This window comes from Salmo trutta, chromosome 37, assembly GCF_901001165.1.
Source record: "Salmo trutta chromosome 37, fSalTru1.1, whole genome shotgun sequence".
Lineage (NCBI taxonomy): Eukaryota > Metazoa > Chordata > Actinopteri > Salmoniformes > Salmonidae > Salmo > Salmo trutta.
The window spans coordinates 774,854-795,000 of record NC_042993.1 but is presented as its reverse complement, the minus strand read 5'-3'; the positions used below and the strand labels follow the sequence as shown (position 1 = coordinate 795,000).

General features: G+C 44.8%; 1 protein-coding gene across 8 annotated transcripts in view; it reads left to right on the top strand.

Moving 5' to 3' along the window:
* The window catches only part of atp8b2 (ATPase phospholipid transporting 8B2), an 80,991-nt gene that overhangs the window by 6,575 nt on the left and 54,269 nt on the right, over positions 1-20,147 (top strand). For 4 of the 8 annotated variants that reach the window (XM_029737652.1, XM_029737651.1, XM_029737649.1 and 1 more), the window contains exon 1: positions 10,197-10,612. The exons of 3 other annotated variants lie outside the window; for them this stretch is intronic. In XM_029737652.1, the coding sequence (XP_029593512.1) occupies positions 10,504-10,612 (109 nt within the window). In that variant the 5' untranslated portion in view covers positions 10,197-10,503. Of the gene's footprint in view, positions 1-10,195; positions 10,613-20,147 lie in introns of those variants that run through there. One more of the 8 variants, XM_029737655.1, reaches the window with a different exon arrangement.

The window sequence follows — 20,147 nt, the reverse complement described above, 5'->3', positions numbered from 1 at the left end:
TTAACGCATACAAAAAGATAAAACGGATAAGAAATATCTTGTTGCGTTTTGAAAACACAGATATAACATGCTTCTTATTGTCATTTCTGCTCAGCATCAGACTGATTTTGTGCTTCAGTTGCACTTCTTCACTCGGATGAGAATTCACAAACAGGCCTTCTATCAACAGACAGTCTGACTGATATGGTGAAACTTTTCTCTGGTACTTGTCTCGTTGTAGCCTAGTTTTCTCCTGTCAAATGCAAGAGGAACTTCAATCAAAACATCAGGACATGTAGCAGGCTACATTCTTTCTATGATAGACACTGTTCCTAGGCCATCTTTGAAAATAAGAATTTGTTCTTAACTGGGTTGTCTAGTTAAATAAAGGTAAAATAAAACAAAATAAAAATTAGAAATATAATGGCCATGCATCGTTTTTGCCAAAAATACGTTGCTTTTTCATTGTAAGCTCATTTACTTGTGTGGCTGTTGCCAAATAGCGTGGCACTTCTGTTGTCTGATGACAGGGAAGCTATTGTCTGCCGAAGGTATTGTACTAATGTATTTTCTGTGTATGAAATATATAGCTTCACGTACCTGATCACTCTGTTGAAGCAGAAAAACACTGTTGACTTTCCATTTAAAATGCAGGTGAAATTGTTTAAAACACACATTTTTTGATGGTCTGTGTTTTCAAAATTGATGGACGGGCCTTGAGATATGTAACCACTCTCAAATTCATAGAAAGAGGTATGGATGCAAGGACTGACCATCCATGATATCAAAATTATAGGTGTGTTTGTTTACATGTATATTGTTTACAAACATTGGGATAAAAGAAATTTATATTCTGGGTTCTGATGGGGTACGACAGTTGAACTAAGCTCATGAGGCATAGGATTCATTTGTGAGTCCAAAAATGGATGTAGCAGCTCCACATGTTGTTGTGTCTCTGAGAAACAGACTGGACTTCCTGGACAGTGTTGCAGCAGTCTCATGTCTCTGTCATGTGGAGACTGGAGTAGTGATAGTCTGGTAGAGGCTGTATTCAGAACAGTAGGTCAGAGAAGCAGACAGTAAGTACTGTAGAGGCTGTATTCAGAACAGTAGGTCAGAGAAGCAGACAGTAAGTACTGTAGAGGCTGTATTCAGAACAGTAGGTCAGAGAAGCAGACAGTAAGTACTGTAGAGGCTGTATTCACAACAGTAGGTCAGAGAAGCAGACAGTAAGTACTGTAGAGGCTGTATTCAGAACAGTAGGTCAGAGAAGCAGACAGTAAGTACTGTAGAGGCTGTATTCAGAACAGTAGGTCAGAGAAGCAGACAGTAAGTACTGTAGAGGCTGTATTCAGAACAGTAGGTCAGAGAAGCAGACAGTAAGTACTGTAGAGGCTGTATTCAGAACAGTAGGTCAGAGAAGCAGACAGTAAGTACTGTAGAGGCTGTATTCAGAACAGTAGGTCAGAGAAGCAGACAGTAGGTACTGTAGAGTCTGTATTCAGAACAGTAGGTCAGAGAATCAGACAGTAGGTACTGTAGAGGCTGTATTCAGAACAGTAGGTCAGAGAAGCAGACAGTAGACACTGTAGAGGCTGTATTCAGAACAGTAGGTCAGAGAAGCAGACAGTAGGTACTGTAGAGACTGTATTCAGAACAGTAGGCCAGAGAAGCAGACAGTAAGTACTGTAGAGGCTGTATTCAGAACAGTAGGTCAGAGAAGCAGACAGTAAGTACTGTAGAGGCTGTATTCACAACAGTAGGTCAGAGAAGCAGACAGTAAGTACTGTAGAGGCTGTATTCAGAACAGTAGGTCAGAGAAGCAGACAGTAGGTACTGTAGAGGCTGTATTCAGAACAGTAGGTCAGAGAAGCAGACAGTAGGTACTGTAGAGTCTGTATTCAGAACAGTAGGTCAGAGAAGCAGACAGTAGGTACTGTAGAGGCTGTATTCAGAACAGTAGGTCAGAGAAGCAGACAGTAAGTACTGTAGAGGCAGTATTCAGAACAGTAGGTCAGAGAAGCAGACAGTAAGTACTGTAGAGGCTGTATTCAGAACAGTAGATCAGAGAAGCAGACAGTAAGTACTGTAGAGGCTGTATTCATAACAGTAGGTCAGAGAAGCAGACAGTAAGTACTGTAGAGGCTGTATTCAGAACAGTAGGTCAGAGAAGCAGACAGTAAGTACTGTAGAGGCTGTATTCAGAACAGTAGGTCAGAGAAGCAGACAGTAAGTACTGTAGAGGCTGTATTCAGAACAGTAGGTCAGAGAAGCAGACAGTAAGTACTGTAGAGGCTGTATTCAGAACAGTAGGTCAGAGAAGCAGACAGTAAGTACTGTAGAGGCTGTATTCAGAACAGTAGGTCAGAGAAGCAGACAGTAGGTACTGTAGAGTCTGTATTCAGAACAGTAGGTCAGAGAAGCAGACAGTAGGTACTGTAGAGGCTGTATTCAGAACAGTAGGTCAGAGAAGCAGACAGTAGACACTGTAGAGGCTGTATTCAGAACAGTAGGTCAGAGAAGCAGACAGTAGGTACTGTAGAGGCTGTATTCAGAACAGTAGGCCAGAGAAGCAGACAGTAAGTACTGTAGAGGCTGTATTCAGAACAGTAGGTCAGAGAAGCAGACAGTAAGTACTGTAGAGGCTGTATTCACAACAGTAGGTCAGAGAAGCAGACAGTAGGTACTGTAGAGGCTGTATTCAGAACAGTAGGTCAGAGAAGCAGACAGTAGGTACTGTAGAGGCTGTATTCAGAACAGTAGGTCAGAGAAGCAGACAGTAGGTACTGTAGAGGCTGTATTCAGAACAGTAGGTCAGAGAAGCAGACAGTAGGTACTGTAGAGGCTGTATTCAGAACAGTAGGTCAGAGAAGCAGACAGTAAGTACTGTAGAGGCAGTATTCAGAACAGTAGGTCAGAGAAGCAGACAGTAAGTACTGTAGAGGCAGTATTCAGAACAGTAGGTCAGAGAAGCAGACAGTAAGTACTGTAGAGGCTGTATTCAGAACAGTAGGTCAGAGAAGCAGACAGTAAGTACTGTAGAGGCTGTATTCAGAACAGTAGGTCAGAGAAGCAGACAGTAAGTACTGTAGAGGCTGTATTCAGAACAGTAGGTCAGAGAAGCAGACAGTAAGTACTGTAGAGGCTGTATTCAGAACAGTAGGTCAGAGAAGCAGACAGTAAGTACTGTAGAGGCTGTATTCAGAACAGTAGGTCAGAGAAGCAGACAGTAAGTACTGTAGAGGCTGTATTCAGAACAGTAGGTCAGAGAAGCAGACAGTAAGTACTGTAGAGGCTGTATTCAGAACAGTAGGTCAGAGAAGCAGACAGTAAGTACTGTAGAGGCTGTATTCAGAACAGTAGGTCAGAGAAGCAGACAGTAGGTACTGTAGAGGCTGTATTCAGAACAGTAGGTCAGAGAAGCAGACAGTAGGTACTGTAGAGGCTGTATTCAGAACAGTAGGTCAGAGAAGCAGACAGTAGGTACTGTAGAGGCTGTATTCAGAACAGTAGGTCAGAGAAGCAGACAGTAAGTACTGTAGAGGCTGTATTCAGAACAGTAGGTCAGAGAAGCAGACAGTAAGTACTGTAGAGGCTGTATTCAGAACAGTAGGTCAGAGAAGCAGACAGTAAGTACTGTAGAGGCTGTATTCAGAACAGTAGGTCAGAGAAGCAGACAGTAAGTACTGTAGAGGCTGTATTCAGAACAGTAGGTCAGAGAAGCAGACAGTAAGTACTGTAGAGGCTGTATTCAGAACAGTAGGTCAGAGAAGCAGACAGTAAGTACTGTAGAGGCTGTATTCAGAACAGTAGGTCAGAGAAGCAGACAGTAAGTACTGTAGAGGTTGTATTCAGAACAGTAGGTCAGAGAAGCAGACAGTAAGTACTGTAGAGGCTGTATTCAGAACAGTAGGTCAGAGAAGCAGACAGTAAGTACTGTAGAGGCTGTATTCAGAACAGTAGGTCAGAGAAGCAGACAGTAAGTACTGTAGAGGCTGTATTCAGAACAGTAGGTCAGAGAAGCAGACAGTAAGTACTGTAGAGGCTGTATTCAGAACAGTAGGTCAGAGAAGCAGACAGTAAGTACTGTAGAGGCTGTATTCAGAACAGTAGGTCAGAGAAGCAGACAGTAGGTACTGTAGAGGCTGTATTCAGAACAGTAGGTCAGAGAAGCAGACAGTAGGTACTGTAGAGGCTGTATTCAGAACAGTAGGTCAGAGAAGCAGACAGTAGGTACTGTAGAGGCTGTATTCAGAACAGTAGGTCAGAGAAGCAGACAGTAAGTACTGTAGAGGCTGTATTCAGAACAGTAGGTCAGAGAAGCAGACAGTAAGTACTGTAGAGGCTGTATTCAGAACAGTAGGTCAGAGAAGCAGACAGTAAGTACTGTAGAGGCTGTATTCAGAACAGTAGGTCAGAGAAGCAGACAGTAAGTACTGTAGAGGCTGTATTCAGAACAGTAGGTCAGAGAAGCAGACAGTAGGTACTGTAGAGGCTGTATTCAGAACAGTAGGTCAGAGAAGCAGACAGTAAGTACTGTAGAGGCTGTATTCAGAACAGTAGGTCAGAGAAGCAGACAGTAAGTACTGTAGAGGCTGTATTCAGAACAGTAGGTCAGAGAAGCAGACAGTAAGTACTGTAGAGGCTGTATTCAGAACAGTAGGTCAGAGAAGCAGACAGTAAGTACTGTAGAGGCTGTATTCAGAACAGTAGGTCAGAGAAGCAGACAGTAGGTACTGTAGAGTCTGTATTCAGAACAGTAGGTCAGAGAATCAGACAGTAGGTACTGTAGAGGCTGTATTCAGAACAGTAGGTCAGAGAAGCAGACAGTAAGTACTGTAGAGGCTGTATTCAGAACAGTAGGTCAGAGAAGCAGACAGTAGGTACTGTAGAGTCTGTATTCAGAACAGTAGGTCAGAGAAGCAGACAGTAAGTACTGTAGAGGCTGTATTCAGAACAGTAGGTCAGAGAAGCAGACAGTAAGTACTGTAGAGGCTGTATTCAGAACAGTAGGTCAGAGAAGCAGACAGTAGGTACTGTAGAGGCTGTATTCAGAACAGTAGGTCAGAGAAGCAGACAGTAGGTACTGTAGAGGCTGTATTCAGAACAGTAGGTCAGAGAAGCAGACAGTAGGTACTGTAGAGGCTGTATTCAGAACAGTAGGTCAGAGAAGCAGACAGTAAGTACTGTAGAGGCTGTATTCAGAACAGTAGGTCAGAGAAGCAGACAGTAGGTACTGTAGAGTCTGTATTCAGAACAGTAGGTCAGAGAAGCAGACAGTAAGTACTGTAGAGGCTGTATTCAGAACAGTAGGTCAGAGAAGCAGACAGTAGACACTGTAGAGGCTGTATTCAGAACAGTAGGTCAGAGAAGCAGACAGTAGGTACTGTAGAGGCTGTATTCAGAACAGTAGGCCAGAGAAGCAGACAGTAAGTACTGTAGAGGCTGTATTCAGAACAGTAGGTCAGAGAAGCAGACAGTAAGTACTGTAGAGGCTGTATTCACAACAGTAGGTCAGAGAAGCAGACAGTAAGTACTGTAGAGGCTGTATTCAGAACAGTAGGTCAGAGAAGCAGACAGTAGGTACTGTAGAGGCTGTATTCAGAACAGTAGGTCAGAGAAGCAGACAGTAGGTACTGTAGAGGCTGTATTCAGAACAGTAGGTCAGAGAAGCAGACAGTAGGTACTGTAGAGGCTGTATTCAGAACAGTAGGTCAGAGAAGCAGACAGTAAGAACTGTAGAGGCAGTATTCAGAACAGTAGGTCAGAGAAGCAGACAGTAAGTACTGTAGAGGCTGTATTCAGAACAGTAGATCAGAGAAGCAGACAGTAAGTACTGTAGAGGCTGTATTCAGAACAGTAGGTCAGAGAAGCAGACAGTAAGTACTGTAGAGGCTGTATTCAGAACAGTAGGTCAGAGAAGCAGACAGTAAGTACTGTAGAGGCTGTATTCAGAACAGTAGGTCAGAGAAGCAGACAGTAAGTACTGTAGAGGCTGTATTCAGAACAGTAGGTCAGAGAAGCAGACAGTAAGTACTGTAGAGGCTGTATTCAGAACAGTAGGTCAGAGAAGCAGACAGTAAGTACTGTAGAGGCTGTATTCAGAACAGTAGGTCAGAGAAGCAGACAGTAAGTACTGTAGAGTCTGTATTCAGAACAGTAGGTCAGAGAAGCAGACAGTAAGTACTGTAGAGTCTGTATTCAGAACAGTAGGTCAGAGAAGCAGACAGTAAGTACTGTAGAGGCTGTATTCAGAACAGTAGGTCAGAGAAGCAGACAGTAGGTACTGTAGAGGCTGTATTCAGAACAGTAGGTCAGAGAAGCAGACAGTAGGTACTGTAGAGGCTGTATTCAGAACAGTAGGTCAGAGAAGCAGACAGTAGGTACTGTAGAGGCTGTATTCAGAACAGTAGGTCAGAGAAGCAGACAGTAAGTACTGTAGAGGCTGTATTCAGAACAGTAGGTCAGAGAAGCAGACAGTAAGTACTGTAGAGGCTGTATTCAGAACAGTAGGTCAGAGAAGCAGACAGTAAGTACTGTAGAGGCTGTATTCAGAACAGTAGGTCAGAGAAGCAGACAGTAAGTACTGTAGAGGCTGTATTCAGAACAGTAGGTCAGAGAAGCAGACAGTAAGTACTGTAGAGGCTGTATTCAGAACAGTAGGTCAGAGAAGCAGACAGTAAGTACTGTAGAGACTGTATTCAGAACAGTAGGTCAGAGAAGCAGACAGTAAGTACTGTAGAGGCTGTATTCAGAACAGTAGGTCAGAGAAGCAGACAGTAAGTACTGTAGAGGCTGTATTCAGAACAGTAGGTCAGAGAAGCAGACAGTAAGTACTGTAGAGGCTGTATTCAGAACAGTAGGTCAGAGAAGCAGACAGTAAGTACTGTAGAGGCTGTATTCAGAACAGTAGGTCAGAGAAGCAGACAGTAAGTACTGTAGAGGCTGTATTCAGAACAGTAGGTCAGAGAAGCAGACAGTAAGTACTGTAGAGGCTGTATTCAGAACAGTAGGTCAGAGAAGCAGACATTAAGTACTGTAGAGGCTGTATTCAGAACAGTAGGTCAGAGAAGCAGACAGTAAGTACTGTAGAGGCTGTATTCAGAACAGTAGGTCAGAGAAGCAGACAGTAGGTACTGTAGAGGCTGTATTCAGAACAGTAGGTCAGAGAAGCAGACAGTAGGTACTGTAGAGGCTGTATTCAGAACAGTAGGTCAGAGAAGCAGACAGTAAGTACTGTAGAGGCTGTATTCAGAACAGTAGGTCAGAGAAGCAGACAGTAAGTACTGTAGAGGCTGTATTCAGAACAGTAGGTCAGAGAAGCAGACAGTAAGTACTGTAGAGGCTGTATTCAGAACAGTGGTTCAGAGAAGCAGACAGTAAGTACTGTAGAGGCTGTATTCAGAACAGTAGGTCAGAGAAGCAGACAGTAAGTACTGTAGAGGCTGTATTCAGAACAGTAGGTCAGAGAAGCAGACAGTAGGTACTGTAGAGGCTGTATTCAGAACAGTAGGTCAGAGAAGCAGACAGTAAGTACTGTAGAGGCTGTATTCAGAACAGTAGGTCAGAGAAGCAGACAGTAGGTACTGTAGAGTCTGTATTCAGAACAGTAGGTCAGAGAAGCAGACAGTAAGTACTGTAGAGGCTGTATTCAGAACAGTAGGTCAGAGAAGCAGACAGTAAGTACTGGAGAGGCTCTAAGCACATTCAAGTTGTTTCTGGAATTACATGCCCAAGCCAAGGTCATCTGCCGAATGTGTGTGTGTTTTTACTTTATGACACAGTTCAACAGCGAGGGAATGTTAAAAGCCTTTTTATGGCTCTATGGCAGCACGTGTGTGTGTGTGTGAATGTGTGTGTATAAATCAGAGAGAAGTGTGTGTTTAGCAGTCTGGATGTGTCCTCTAATGCCACGAGACTCCCCTCACACTGCACGTGCCCAGAACTCTTTATCCCCGCTGCAGTCTCCTCTCCCCTCCCATTCCTTACCAACTCTCAGGCAACTGGGCTGCTGTGAGAGGCACCTTGGCTCCATATGCCAGCACAGCTGCATCTCCCTCCTCATGGCTAGATCCAAGATGGCACCCAGTTTCTCCCTGCAGTGACCTGCTTCTCTCACACCCTTGCAGAGGCAGTTGCCCTGACAACATCAACGACAGCCTGCTATTGGTTCAAACCCTCTGCAAACGGACAGACTTGGTGATTATGTAATGCAGAGACAGCTTCTCTGTGTTATTGTGAGGAGGACAATGTTTATGTAATTGGTGCCAGGGAAGGCAGGTCCAAGGAATTAGGCTACCCAATAATGCAGTAGCACGTGAAGATGTACTGCATCCAATTCCCAATATCATCATATGATCACTTTATTATTATTGTCGTGTAATGTTATTTAACATTACTAAAGTTAATCAGCGAAATCAGAGTCGTGTAATGTTATTTATCATTACTAAAGTTAATCAGTGGAATCAGAGTCGTGTAATGTTATTTAACATTACTAAAGTTAATCAGTGGAATCAGAGTGGCGTAATGTTATTTAACATTACTAAAGTTAATCAGCGGAATCAGAGTCGTGTAATGTTATTTATCATTACTAAAGTTAATCAGCGGAATCAGAGTGGCGTAATGTTATTTAACATTACTAAAGTTAATCAGCGGAATCAGAGTGGTGTAATGTTATTTAACATTACTAAAGTTAATCAGCGGAATCAGAGTCGTGTAATGTTATTTAACATTACTAAAGTTAATCAGCGGAATCAGAATCGTGTAATGTTATTTAACATTACTAAAGTTAATCAGCGGAATCAGAGTGGTGTAATGTTATTTAACATTACTAAAGTTAATCAGCGGAATCAGAATCGTGTAATGTTATTTAACATTACTAAAGTTAATCAGCGGAATCAGAGTCGTGTAATGTTATTTAACATTACTAAAGTTAATCAGCGGAATCAGAGTCGTGTAATGTTATTTAACATTACTAAAGTTAATCAGCGGAATCAGAGTCGTGTAATGTTATTTAACATTACTAAAGTTAATCAGCGGAATCAGAGTCGTGTAATGTTATTTAACATTACTAAAGTTAATCAGCGGAATCAGAGTCGTGTAATGTTATTTATCATTACTAAAGTTAATCAGCGGAATCAGAGTGGTGTAATGTTATTTAACATTACTAAAGTTAATCAGCGGAATCAGAGTCGTGTAATGTTATTTAACATTACTAAAGTTAATCAGCGGAATCAGAGTCGTGTAATGTTATTTAACATTACTAAAGTTAATCAGCGGAATCAGAGTCGTGTAATGTTATTTAACATTACTAAAGTTAATCAGCGGAATCAGAATCGTGTAATGTTATTTAACATTACTAAAGTTAATCAGCGGAATCAGAGTCGTGTAATGTTATTTAACATTACTAAAGTTAATCAGCGGAATCAGAGTGGCGTAATGTTATTTAACATTACTAAAGTTAATCAGCGGAATCAGAGTGGTGTAATGTTATTTAACATTACTAAAGTTAATCAGCGGAATCAGAGTCGTGTAATGTTATTTAACATTACGAAAGTTAATCAGCGGAATCAGAGTCGTGTAATGTTATTTATCATTACTAAAGTTAATCAGCGGAATCAGAGTGGCGTAATGTTATTTAACATTACTAAAGTTAATCAGTGGAATCAGAGTCGTGTAATGTTATTTAACATTACTAAAGTTAATCAGTGGAATCAGAGTCGTGTAATGTTATTTAACATTACTAAAGTTAATCAGCGGAATCAGAGTGGTGTAATGTTATTTAACATTACTAAAGTTAATCAGCGGAATCAGAGTCGTGTAATGTTATTTAACATTACGAAAGTTAATCAGCGGAATCAGAGTCGTGTAATGTTATTTAACATTACTAAAGTTAATCAGCGGAATCAGAGTGGTGTAATGTTATTTAACATTACTAAAGTTAATCAGCGGAATCAGAGTCGTGTAATGTTATTTATCATTACTAAAGTTAATCAGCGGAATCAGAGTCATGTAGCCTAAAGGTTCTATCGCATAACATTGTGATGCCCCCTACATTAAAACACTTGGTCTTTAGCCTGTTGAAAAGAAAACAACGTTCCATCATTAGACTTGGCGACAGGCTCTGATGAAGATGCTGCAGGTTCCAGTCATTTACGGTGCGGTAACGGCACCGTCAGCATCTCATTAATGGTGACATGAAGGCACCGCTTACAGCATCACAGAGAGAGTGGAGCTGGCAGCACAGCATCACAGCCAATGACCTCAGCGGTTCTGCAGCAGAGGGAGAGAGAGAGACGTGAGAGAGAGAGCGGGTGAGAGGGGGAGGGGGAGAGAAGCGGTAATGGTATGAGACGCTCCTAATCTATAACCGGAGACGCAGACGGGACAGGACTGGACTGAGTGTGTTCGGTGCAGCTCCCGGAGCATCTGTCTGTCTCTGCGCAAGATGCTCAGCAGAACCGGGGAAAACCGATCGGCCGATTAACTCCGTTAGTCCCTGTTAGGTTAAGGAAGAGAGTCAGAATGACTATCCCCAAAGACATTCCTGAAAAGTGGTTCCCCATCGTTCTTCCACTGCAACAGAAGAAACAACAAGGACTAGATGCTGCTAAAACCAAGAAGAAGTGGACAGGTACTTCTGTCTGCCACTGTCACGTCAGTCATCTGTTTATATGCAGTGTGTGCGTGTTTGTTCATTGGATGGGGAAATGTGCTGTAGCTTCCATCTTTATGATTTATTGTGTTCTGACTGATGACAGACAGGATCTCCTTGCTATGTGAATAAACCATTCTACATCTCATCTGTTTGTGTCACTATTCAGTCCCTCTCATCCCATGATTTCTCATGTCTCTGCAGTGTCCCCCATCTCCATCATTGTGTGTGTGTGTGTTTCTCTGTGTGTGTCTCTGTGTGTGTGTGTTAGTGTGTGTGTGTGTATGTGTGTGTGTGTGTGTGTGTGTGTCTCTGTGTGTGTGTGTGTGTGTGTGTTAGTGTGTGTGTGTGTATGTGTGTGTGTCTCTGTGTGTGTGTGTGTGTGTGTGTGTGTGTGTGTGTGTGTGTGTGTGTGTGTGTGTGTGTGTGTGCGCCTTGACCTTTATTTAACCTCTAGAGGATACAATCCCACTAAAGGGATTGGTTGGACAACAACCAGTGAGATAGCACGGCGCGAAATTCAAAACAAAATAATCTCAAAATTAAAATTAAAGTATTATACGGCATTTTAAAGATACTCTACTCGTTAATCCAATCACATTGTCTGATTTCAAAAAGGCTTTACGGTGAAAGCAAAACATTAGATTATTTTAGCATAGCACCTTAGCAAAAAAAATAAAAAGAAATTTTCCAAGCACGGATAGCCATCACAAAACCAGATATACAGCTAAAATTAAGCACTAACCTTTGACAATCTTCATCAGATGACACTCCTAGGACATCATGTTAGACAATACATGCATTTTATATTTATATTTATATCCAAAAACCCAATTTTTACATTGGCGCGTGACGTTCAGAATTTTTTTTCTCCCCATAGGCACATTTAATTTACAGAAGAACTCATAAACGTTGACAAAATGTATAACAATTATTTAAAGAATTAGAGATAATCTACTCCTTTATGTAACCACTTTGTCAGATTTCAAAATAACTTTACGGAAAAAGCACATTGTTCAATATTCTGAGTACAGAACTTAGCCTTCAATGCTAAGCTATACAGTTAGCCTACAACCACGACGTCGACAAATCTCTAAAAATATGTTCAAAATATTTACTTACCTTTGCTGATCTTTGGCGGAATGCACTCGGATGGGCACCCACTTCCACAAGAAATGTTCATTTGTTCTGCAAAGTCCATCATTTATGTCCAAATACGTCCGTTTTGTTGACCCATCCAGAACACTTTACAATGCCATGTGGCGTGGACGCAAATCCAAAAACGAAATGTTCAAAGTTCCATTACCGTTTGTAGAAACACGTCAAACGATGTTTACAATCAGTCCTTTAGGGTATTTTTTTACGTAAAATTGCGATAATTTTACAACCGGGCAATAGGTATTCATCCCAGAAGAAAAATAAAAAACAACAAAGTCATGTGCACGCGCGTCATAAGACACCTGTCCTCAGACTGGCCAGTGATTGACTGAGCCACAATTTTCTGCCCGGTAACAGGTGACGGATGAAACCAGTTCCTAAAGATTGTTGACAGCCAATGGAAGAGTTAGGAGGTGCAACGTAAATCCTATGTCACTGTAGTTTTTCAAGGGATTCAAAAGAAAAACTACATTTCTAATTTCTCCCAATTCCTGATTCAACTTTTCTCAGGTTTTTTGCCTGCCATATGAGTTCTGTCATACTCACAGACACCATTCAAACAGTTTTAGAAACTTCAGAGTGTTTTCTATCCAAATCTACTAATAATATGCATATTCTATTTTCTGGGCCATAGTAGTAACCTGTTTAAATTGGGTACGTTTTTCATCCGGCCGTGAAAATACTGCCCCCTAGCCCCAATTAAACCAGTTTGTCTGTTACTGTGTCAGTTTCATTGTTTTACCTTAAAATGACAAAAAAGAGACTTTTCTCTCTCTCTCTCTCTCTCTCTCTCTCTCTCTCTACCTCTCTCTCTCTCTACCTCTCTCTCTCTCTACCTCTCTCTCTCTACCTCTCTCTACCTCTCTCTCTCTCTCTCTCTCTACCTCTCTCTCTACCTCTCTCTCTCTACCTCTCTCTCTCTACTTCTCTCTACCTCTCTACCTCTCTCTCTCTCTACCTCTCTCTCTCTACCTCTCTCTACCTCTCTCTCTCTCTCTACCTCTCTCTCTGTGTCCTCATTACATACGCTTCCTGCTGTGCTTCAGTAGCATCTGGTTGAACAGTATTTATCAATTACCTAGACTTCTGTACAGAGCATGTCAGTCACTGGATGGAGCGACAGTTCTTTCATTTATTTGCCCATCTGGTTCTCTTGAGATTTACAAAGTAAACAATGGGACAACATCAGACAGACCGTCCTCAGGGTTCAGTTAGGGAACATCTACAAGACCAGGCAGCAGAATACAACCCACTAGATAGAACTTTGAATGTGTGTGTAGATAGAATAGTGTGTGTGTGTTGGTGTGTGTGTGTGTATGTGTGTGTAGATAGAATAGTGCATGTGTGTTGGTGTGTGTGAATGTGTGTGTAGATAGAATAGTGTGTGTGTGTGTGTTGGTGTGTGTGTGTATGTGTGTGTAGATAGAATAGTGCATGTGTGTTGGTGTGTGTAAATGTGTGTGTAGATAGAATAGTGTGTGTGTGTTGGTGTGTGTGTATGTGTGTGTAGATAGAATAGTGCATGTGTGTTGGTGTGTGTGAATGTGTGTGTAGATAGAATAGTGTGTGTGTGTGTGTTGGTGTGTGTGTGTATGTGTGTGTAGATAGAATAGTGCATGTGTGTTGGTGTGTGTAAATGTGTGTGTAGATAGAATAGTGTGTGTGTGTTGGTGTGTGTGAATGTGTGTGTAGATAGCATAGTGCATGTGTGTTGGTGTGTGTGAATGTGTGTGTAGATAGAATAGTGTGTGTGTGTGTGTGTGTGTGTGTGTGTTGGTGTGTGTGAATGTGTGTGTAGATAGAATAGTGCATGTGTGTTGGTGTGTGTAAATGTGTGTGTAGATAGAATAGTGTGTGTGTGTGTGTGTTGGTGTGTGTGAATGTGTGTGTAGATAGAATAGTGCATGTGTGTTGGTGTGTGTAAATGTGTGTGTAGATAGAATAGTGTGTGTGTGTTGGTGTGTGTGTATGTGTGTGTAGATAGAATAGTGCATGTGTGTTGGTGTGTGTAAATGTGTGTGTAGATAGAATAGTGCATGTGTGTTGGTGTGTGTAAATGTGTGTGTAGATAGAATAGTGTGTGTGTGTGTGTGTTGGTGTGTGTGTGTGAATGTGTGAGTAGATAGAATAGTGCATGTGTGTTGGTGTGTGTAAATGTGTGTGTAGATAGAATAGTGTGTGTGTGTTGGTGTGTGTGAATGTGTGTGTAGATAGAATAGTGCATGTGTGTTGGTGTGTGTAAATGTGTGTGTAGATAGAATAGTGCATGTGTGTTGGTGTGTGTGAATGTGTGTGGCCACGGGGTGAGTCTAAGAACTGGTGCGTCAGGAATTTGTGGCAGGTGCCGTCATGTCTAGAGAGAGAGAGAGAAAGGGGAGAAGGGGACAAGAGGGAGAGAGTGAGAGAGAGAAGGAGAGAAGGAGAGAAGGAGAGAGAGCTCCCCTGTGGATCTGCCTCTCTCATGGTAACACAGATCCATGCATCATGCCTCCACTCACTCACACACACTATCCTCTCAACAGGATGATAGTAGCTTGTACAATCCTCCAGGCCTTGCTGTTATGATCTATGATAAGTCTAACCTAGTTCCTATGCTGTAGATGTCCCTGTGTCCCAGTAAAGAGGTTTAAAGGCTGGATAATGGGCTGCTGTATTGTTCTGCTGCGTAGCTCTGAGAGGCACTGTGGCTGGAGGCTGGAGCGTTCTGCTGCGTAGCTCTGAGATGCACTGTGGCTGGAGGCTGGAGCGTTCTGCTGCGTGAGGCTGCCAGGCCCTTGAGGCTGTCAGGCAGGGAGCTGTATAAATGCTTAATGGTCCTGGCTAAAGATGCACAATGGGTTGGACCGGGACCGGGACAGGCTTGGCTTGGACGGCTTTGGCTGTGGCAAAATGGGTTTGGAAGAGAAGCTGTAGTTGGCAGGCCTGTATATCTCTATCTACCTGCCTGCCAGCGGGCAAATGGCTGTTATGTGTCCAATCTACCTGCCTGCCAGCGGGCATGGGGCTGTTATGTGTCCAACCTACCTGTCTGCCAGCGGGCATGGGGCTGTTATGTGACCAATCTACCTGCCTGCCAGCGGGCATGGGGCTGTTATGTGTCCAACCTACCTGTCTGCCAGCGGGCATGGGGCTGTTATGTGTCCAACCTACCTGTCTGCCAGCGGGCAAATGGCTGTTATGTGTCCAACCTACCTGTCTGCCAGCGGGCATGGGGCTGTTATGTGACCAATCTACCTGCCTGCCAGCGGGCATGGGGCTGTTATGTGTCCAACCTACCTGTCTGCCAGCGGGCATGGGGCTGTTATGTGTCCAACCTACCTGTCTGCCAGCGGGCATGGGGCTGTTATGTGACCAATCTACCTGCCTGCCAGCGGGCATGGGGCTGTTATGTGTCCAACCTACCTGTCTGCCAGCGGGCATGGGGCTGTTATGTGTCCAACCTACCTGTCTGCCAGCGGGCAAATGGCTGTTATGTGTCCAACCTACCTGCCTGCCAGCGGGCATGGGGCTGTTATGTGACCAACCTACCTGTCTGCCAGCGGGCATGGGGCTGTTATGTAACCAACCTACCTGCCTGACAGCGGGCAAATGGCTGTTATGTGTCCAACCTACCTGTCTGCCAGCGGGTATGGGACTGTTATGTGTCCAACCTACCTGTCTGCCAGCGGGCATGGGGCTGTTATGTGTCCAACCTACCTGTCTGCCAGCGGGCAAATGGCTGTTATGTGTCCAACCTACCTGCCTGCCAGCGGGCATGGGGCTGTTATGTGACCAACCTACCTGTCTGCCAGCGGGCATGGGGCTGTTATGTGTCCAACCTACCTGTCTGCCAGCGGGCATGGGGCTGTTATGTGTCCAACCTACCTGTCTGCCAGCGGGCATGGGGCTGTTATGTGTCCTACCTACCTGTCTGCCAGCGGGTATGGGGCTGTTATGTGTCCAACCTACCTGTCTGCCAGCGGGTATGGGGCTGTTATGTGTCCAACCTACCTGTCTGCCAGCGGGCATGGGGCTGTTATGTGTCCAACCTACCTGCCTGACAGCGGGCAAATTGCTGTTATGTGTCCAACCTACCTGCCTGCCAGCGGGCATGGCGCTGTTATGTGTCCAACCTACCTGTCTGCCAGCGGGCAAATGGCTGTTATGTGTCCAACCTACCTGTCTGCCAGCGGGCAAATTGCTGTTATGTGTCCAACCTACCTGTCTGCCAGCGGGCAAATTACTGTTATGTGTCCAACCTACCTGTCTGCCAGCGGGCAAATTGCTGTTATGTGTCCAACCTACCTGTCTGCCAGCGGGCATGGGGCTGTTATGTGTCCAACCTACCTGCCTGCCAGCTGGCAAATGGCTGTTATGTGTCCAACCTACCTGCCTGCCAGCAGGCATGGGGCTGTTATGTGTCCAACCTACCTGTCTGCCAGCGGGCGTGGGGCTGTTATGTGTCCAACCTACCTGCCTGCCAGCAGGCAAATGGCTGTTATGTGTCCAACCTACCTGCCTGCCAGCGGGCAAATTGCTGTTATGTGTCCAACCTACCTGTCTGCCAGCGGGCATGGGGCTGTTATGTGTCCAACCTACCTGCCTGCCAGCAGGCAAATGGCTGTTATGTGACCAACCTACCTGCATGCCAGAGGGCAAATGGCTGTTATGTGTCCAACCTACCTGTCTGCCAGCGGGCAAATGGCTGATATGTGTCCAACCTACCTGCCTGCCAGCTGGCAAATGGCTGTTATGTGTCCAACCTACCTGCCTGCCAGTGGGCAAATGGCTGTTATGTGGACCAACCTGCCAGCGGGCATGGGGCTGTTATGTGACCAACCTACCTGCCTGCCAGCGGGTATGGGGCTGTTATGTGACCAACCTACCTGCCTGCCTGCGGGCATGGGGCTGTTATGTGGACCAGCCTGCCTGCGGGCATGGGGTTGATATGTGGACCAGCCTGCCAGGGGGCATGGGGCTGTTATTTGACCAATCTACCTGCCTGCCTGGTAGGCCAGACAGGGCTGTGTGTTTTGGTAGGTCAGATGTTTTGGTAGGTCAGGTAGGTCAAATGGGACTGTGTGTTTTGGTAGGTCAGATGGGGCTGTGTGTTTTGGTAGGTCAGATTGGGCTGTGTGTTTTGGTAGGTCAGATGGGGCTGTGTGTTTTGGTAGATCAGATGGGGCTGTGTGTTTTGGTAGGTCAGACAGGACTGTGTGTTTTGGTAGGTCAGACAGGACTGTGTGTTTTGGTAGGTCAGACAGGACTGTGTGTTTTGGTAGGTCAGATGGGGCTGTGTGTTTTGGTAGGTCAGATGGGGCTGTGTGTTTTGGTAGGTCAGACAGAGCTGTGTGTTTTGGTAGGTCAGATGGGGCTGTGTGTTTTGGTAGGTCAGATGGGACTGTGTGTTTTTATAGATCAGATGGGGCTGTGTGTTTTGGTAAGTCAGACAGGGCAGTGTGTTTTGGTAGGTCTGATGTTTTGGTAGGTCCGGTAGGTCAGATGGGACTGTGTGTTTTGGTAGGTCAGATGGGGCTGTGTGTTTTGGTAGGTCAGATGGGGCTGTGTGTTTTGGTAGGTCAGATGGGGCTGTGTGTTTTGGTAGGTCAGATGGGGCTGTGTGTTTTGGTAGGTCAGATGGGGCTGTGTGTTTTGGTAGATCAGATGGGGCTGTGTGTTTTGGTAGGTCAGACAGGACTGTGTGTTTTGGTAGGTCAGATGGGACTGTGTATTTTGGTAGGTCAGATGGGGCTGTGTGTTTTGGTAGGTCAGATGGGGCTGTGTGTTTTGGTAGGTCAGATGGGGCTGTTTGTTTTGGTAGGTCAGACAGGGCTGTGTGTTTTGGTAGGTCAGATGGGGCTGTGTGTTTTGGTAGGTCAGATGGGACTGTGTGTTTTTATAGATCAGATGGGGCTGTGTGTTTTGGTAAGTCAGACAGGGCTGTGTGTTTTGGTAGGTCAGATGTTTTGGTAGGTCAGGTAGGTCAGACAGGGCTGTGTGTTTTGGTAGGTCAGATGGGGCTGTGTGTTTTGGTAGGTCAGATGGGGCTGTGTGTTTTGGTAGGTCAGATGGGGCTGTGTGTTTTGGTAGGTCAGATGGGCTGTGGGTTTTGGTAGACCAGATGGGGCTGTGTGTTTTGGTAGGTCAGACAGGGCTGTGTGTTTTGGTAGGTCAGATGGGGCTGTGTGTTTTGGTAGGTCAGATGGGACTGTGTGTTTTGGTAGATCAGATGGGGCTGTTTGTTTTGGTAGGTCAGATGGGGCTGTGTGTTTTGGTAGGTCAGATGGGGCTGTGTGTTTTGGTAGGTCAGATGGGGCTGTGTGTTTTGGTAGATCAGATGGGGCTGTGTGTTTTGGTATGTCAGACAGGACTGTGTGTTTTGGTAGGTCAGACAGGACTGTGTGTTTTGGTAGGTCAGATGGGGCTGTGTGTTTTGGTAGGTCAGATGGGGCTGTGTGTTTTGGTAGGTCAGATGGGGCTGTGTGTTTTGGTAGGTCAGATGGGGCTGTGTGTTTTGGTAGGTCAGATGGGGCTGTGTGTTTTGGTAGGTCAGATGGGGCTGTGTGTTTTGGTAGATCAGATGGGGCTGTGTGTTTTGGTAGGTCAGACAGGACTGTGTGTTTTGGTAGGTCAGATGGGACTGTGTATTTTGGTAGGTCAGATGGGGCTGTGTGTTTTGGTAGGTCAGATGGGGCTGTGTGTTTTGGTAGGTCAGATGGGGCTGTTTGTTTTGGTAGGTCAGACAGGGCTGTGTGTTTTGGTAGGTCAGATGGGGCTGTGTGTTTTGGTAGGTCAGATGGGACTGTGTGTTTTTATAGATCAGATGGGGCTGTGTGTTTTGGTAAGTCAGACAGGGCTGTGTGTTTTGGTAGGTCAGATGTTTTGGTAGGTCAGGTAGGTCAGACAGGGCTGTGTGTTTTGGTAGGTCAGATGGGGCTGTGTGTTTTGGTAGGTCAGATGGGGCTGTGTGTTTTGGTAGGTCAGATGGGGCTGTGTGTTTTGGTAGGTCAGATGGGCTGTGGGTTTTGGTAGGTCAGACAGGACTGTGTGTTTTGGTAGGTCAGATGGGGCTGTGTGTTTTGGTAGATCAGATGGGGCTGTGTGTTTTGGTAGGTCAGACAGGACTGTGTGTTTTGGTAGGTCAGACAGGACTGTGTGTTTTGGTAGGTCAGATGGGGCTGTGTGTTTTGGTAGGTCAGACAGGACTGTGTGTTTTGGTAGGTCAGACAGGACTGAACAAGGCTTTTCCTCAGGAGGATGAGACTAGAGGGACTGACATGCATGCTGCTGCACAGGAAACCACTGGTGTGTGTGTGGTTGAGGGGCTGGTTATAGACTGGTCTGCTGACAGAGACAAACAGGAAGGAAGTTAGCAGGTGTGTGACTGTGTGTACTGTATGCTTTTTTTCCGATTCCTCTGAAACAGGACAGGGGCAGTGTTTGCCTGACCTACCTGTGACTGTGTGTGTGTGTGTGTGTGTGTGTGTGTGTGTGTGTGTGTGTGTGTGTGTGTGTGCGTGCGTGCGTGCGTGCGTGCGTGCGTGCGTGCGTGCGTGTATGTGTGTGTGTGTGTGTGTGTGTGTGTGTGTGTGTGTGTGTGTGTGCGCGTGTGTGTGTGCTCTACTCTGGGTAAACAGAGCAGTCATTTAATTCTAAAGCCCTCATCAATATTAGAGGAGAGAAGGAGGCAGAGATGGTCTCTCCAAAACATTCACTGCATCAGCACAAAAAGCCTTCAAAAACAGAGAGAGAGAGATAGAAAGAGAAGGGGAGTGAGAGAATACAGTTTCTCTATGTTGATGGAGAACCAGAGAGAGAGAGAGAATACAGTTTCTCTATGTTGATGGAGAACCAGAGAGAGAGAGAGAATACAGTTTCTCTATGTTGATGGAGAACCAGAGAGAGAGAGAGAATACAGTTTCTCTATGTTGATGGAGAACCAGAGAGAGAGAGAGAATACAGTTTCTCTATGTTGATGGAGAACCAGAGAGAGGGAGAGAGAGGGAGAGAGAGAGAGAGAATACAGTTTCTCTATGTTGATGGAGAACCAGAGAGAGAGAGAGAATACAGTTTCTCTATGTTGATGGAGAACCAGAGAGAGAGAGAGAATACAGTTTCTCTATGTTGATGGAGAACCAGAGAGAGAGAGAGAATACAGTTTCTCTATGTTGATGGAGAACCAGAGAGAGAGAGAGAATACAGTTTCTCTATGTTGATGGAGAACCAGAGAGAGAGAGAGAATACAGTTTCTCTATGTTGATGGAGAACCAGAGAGAGGGAGAGAGAGGGAGAGAGAGAGAGAGAATACAGTTTCTCTATGTTGATGGAGAAACAGAGAGAGAGAGAGAATACAGTTTCTCTATGTTGATGGAGAACC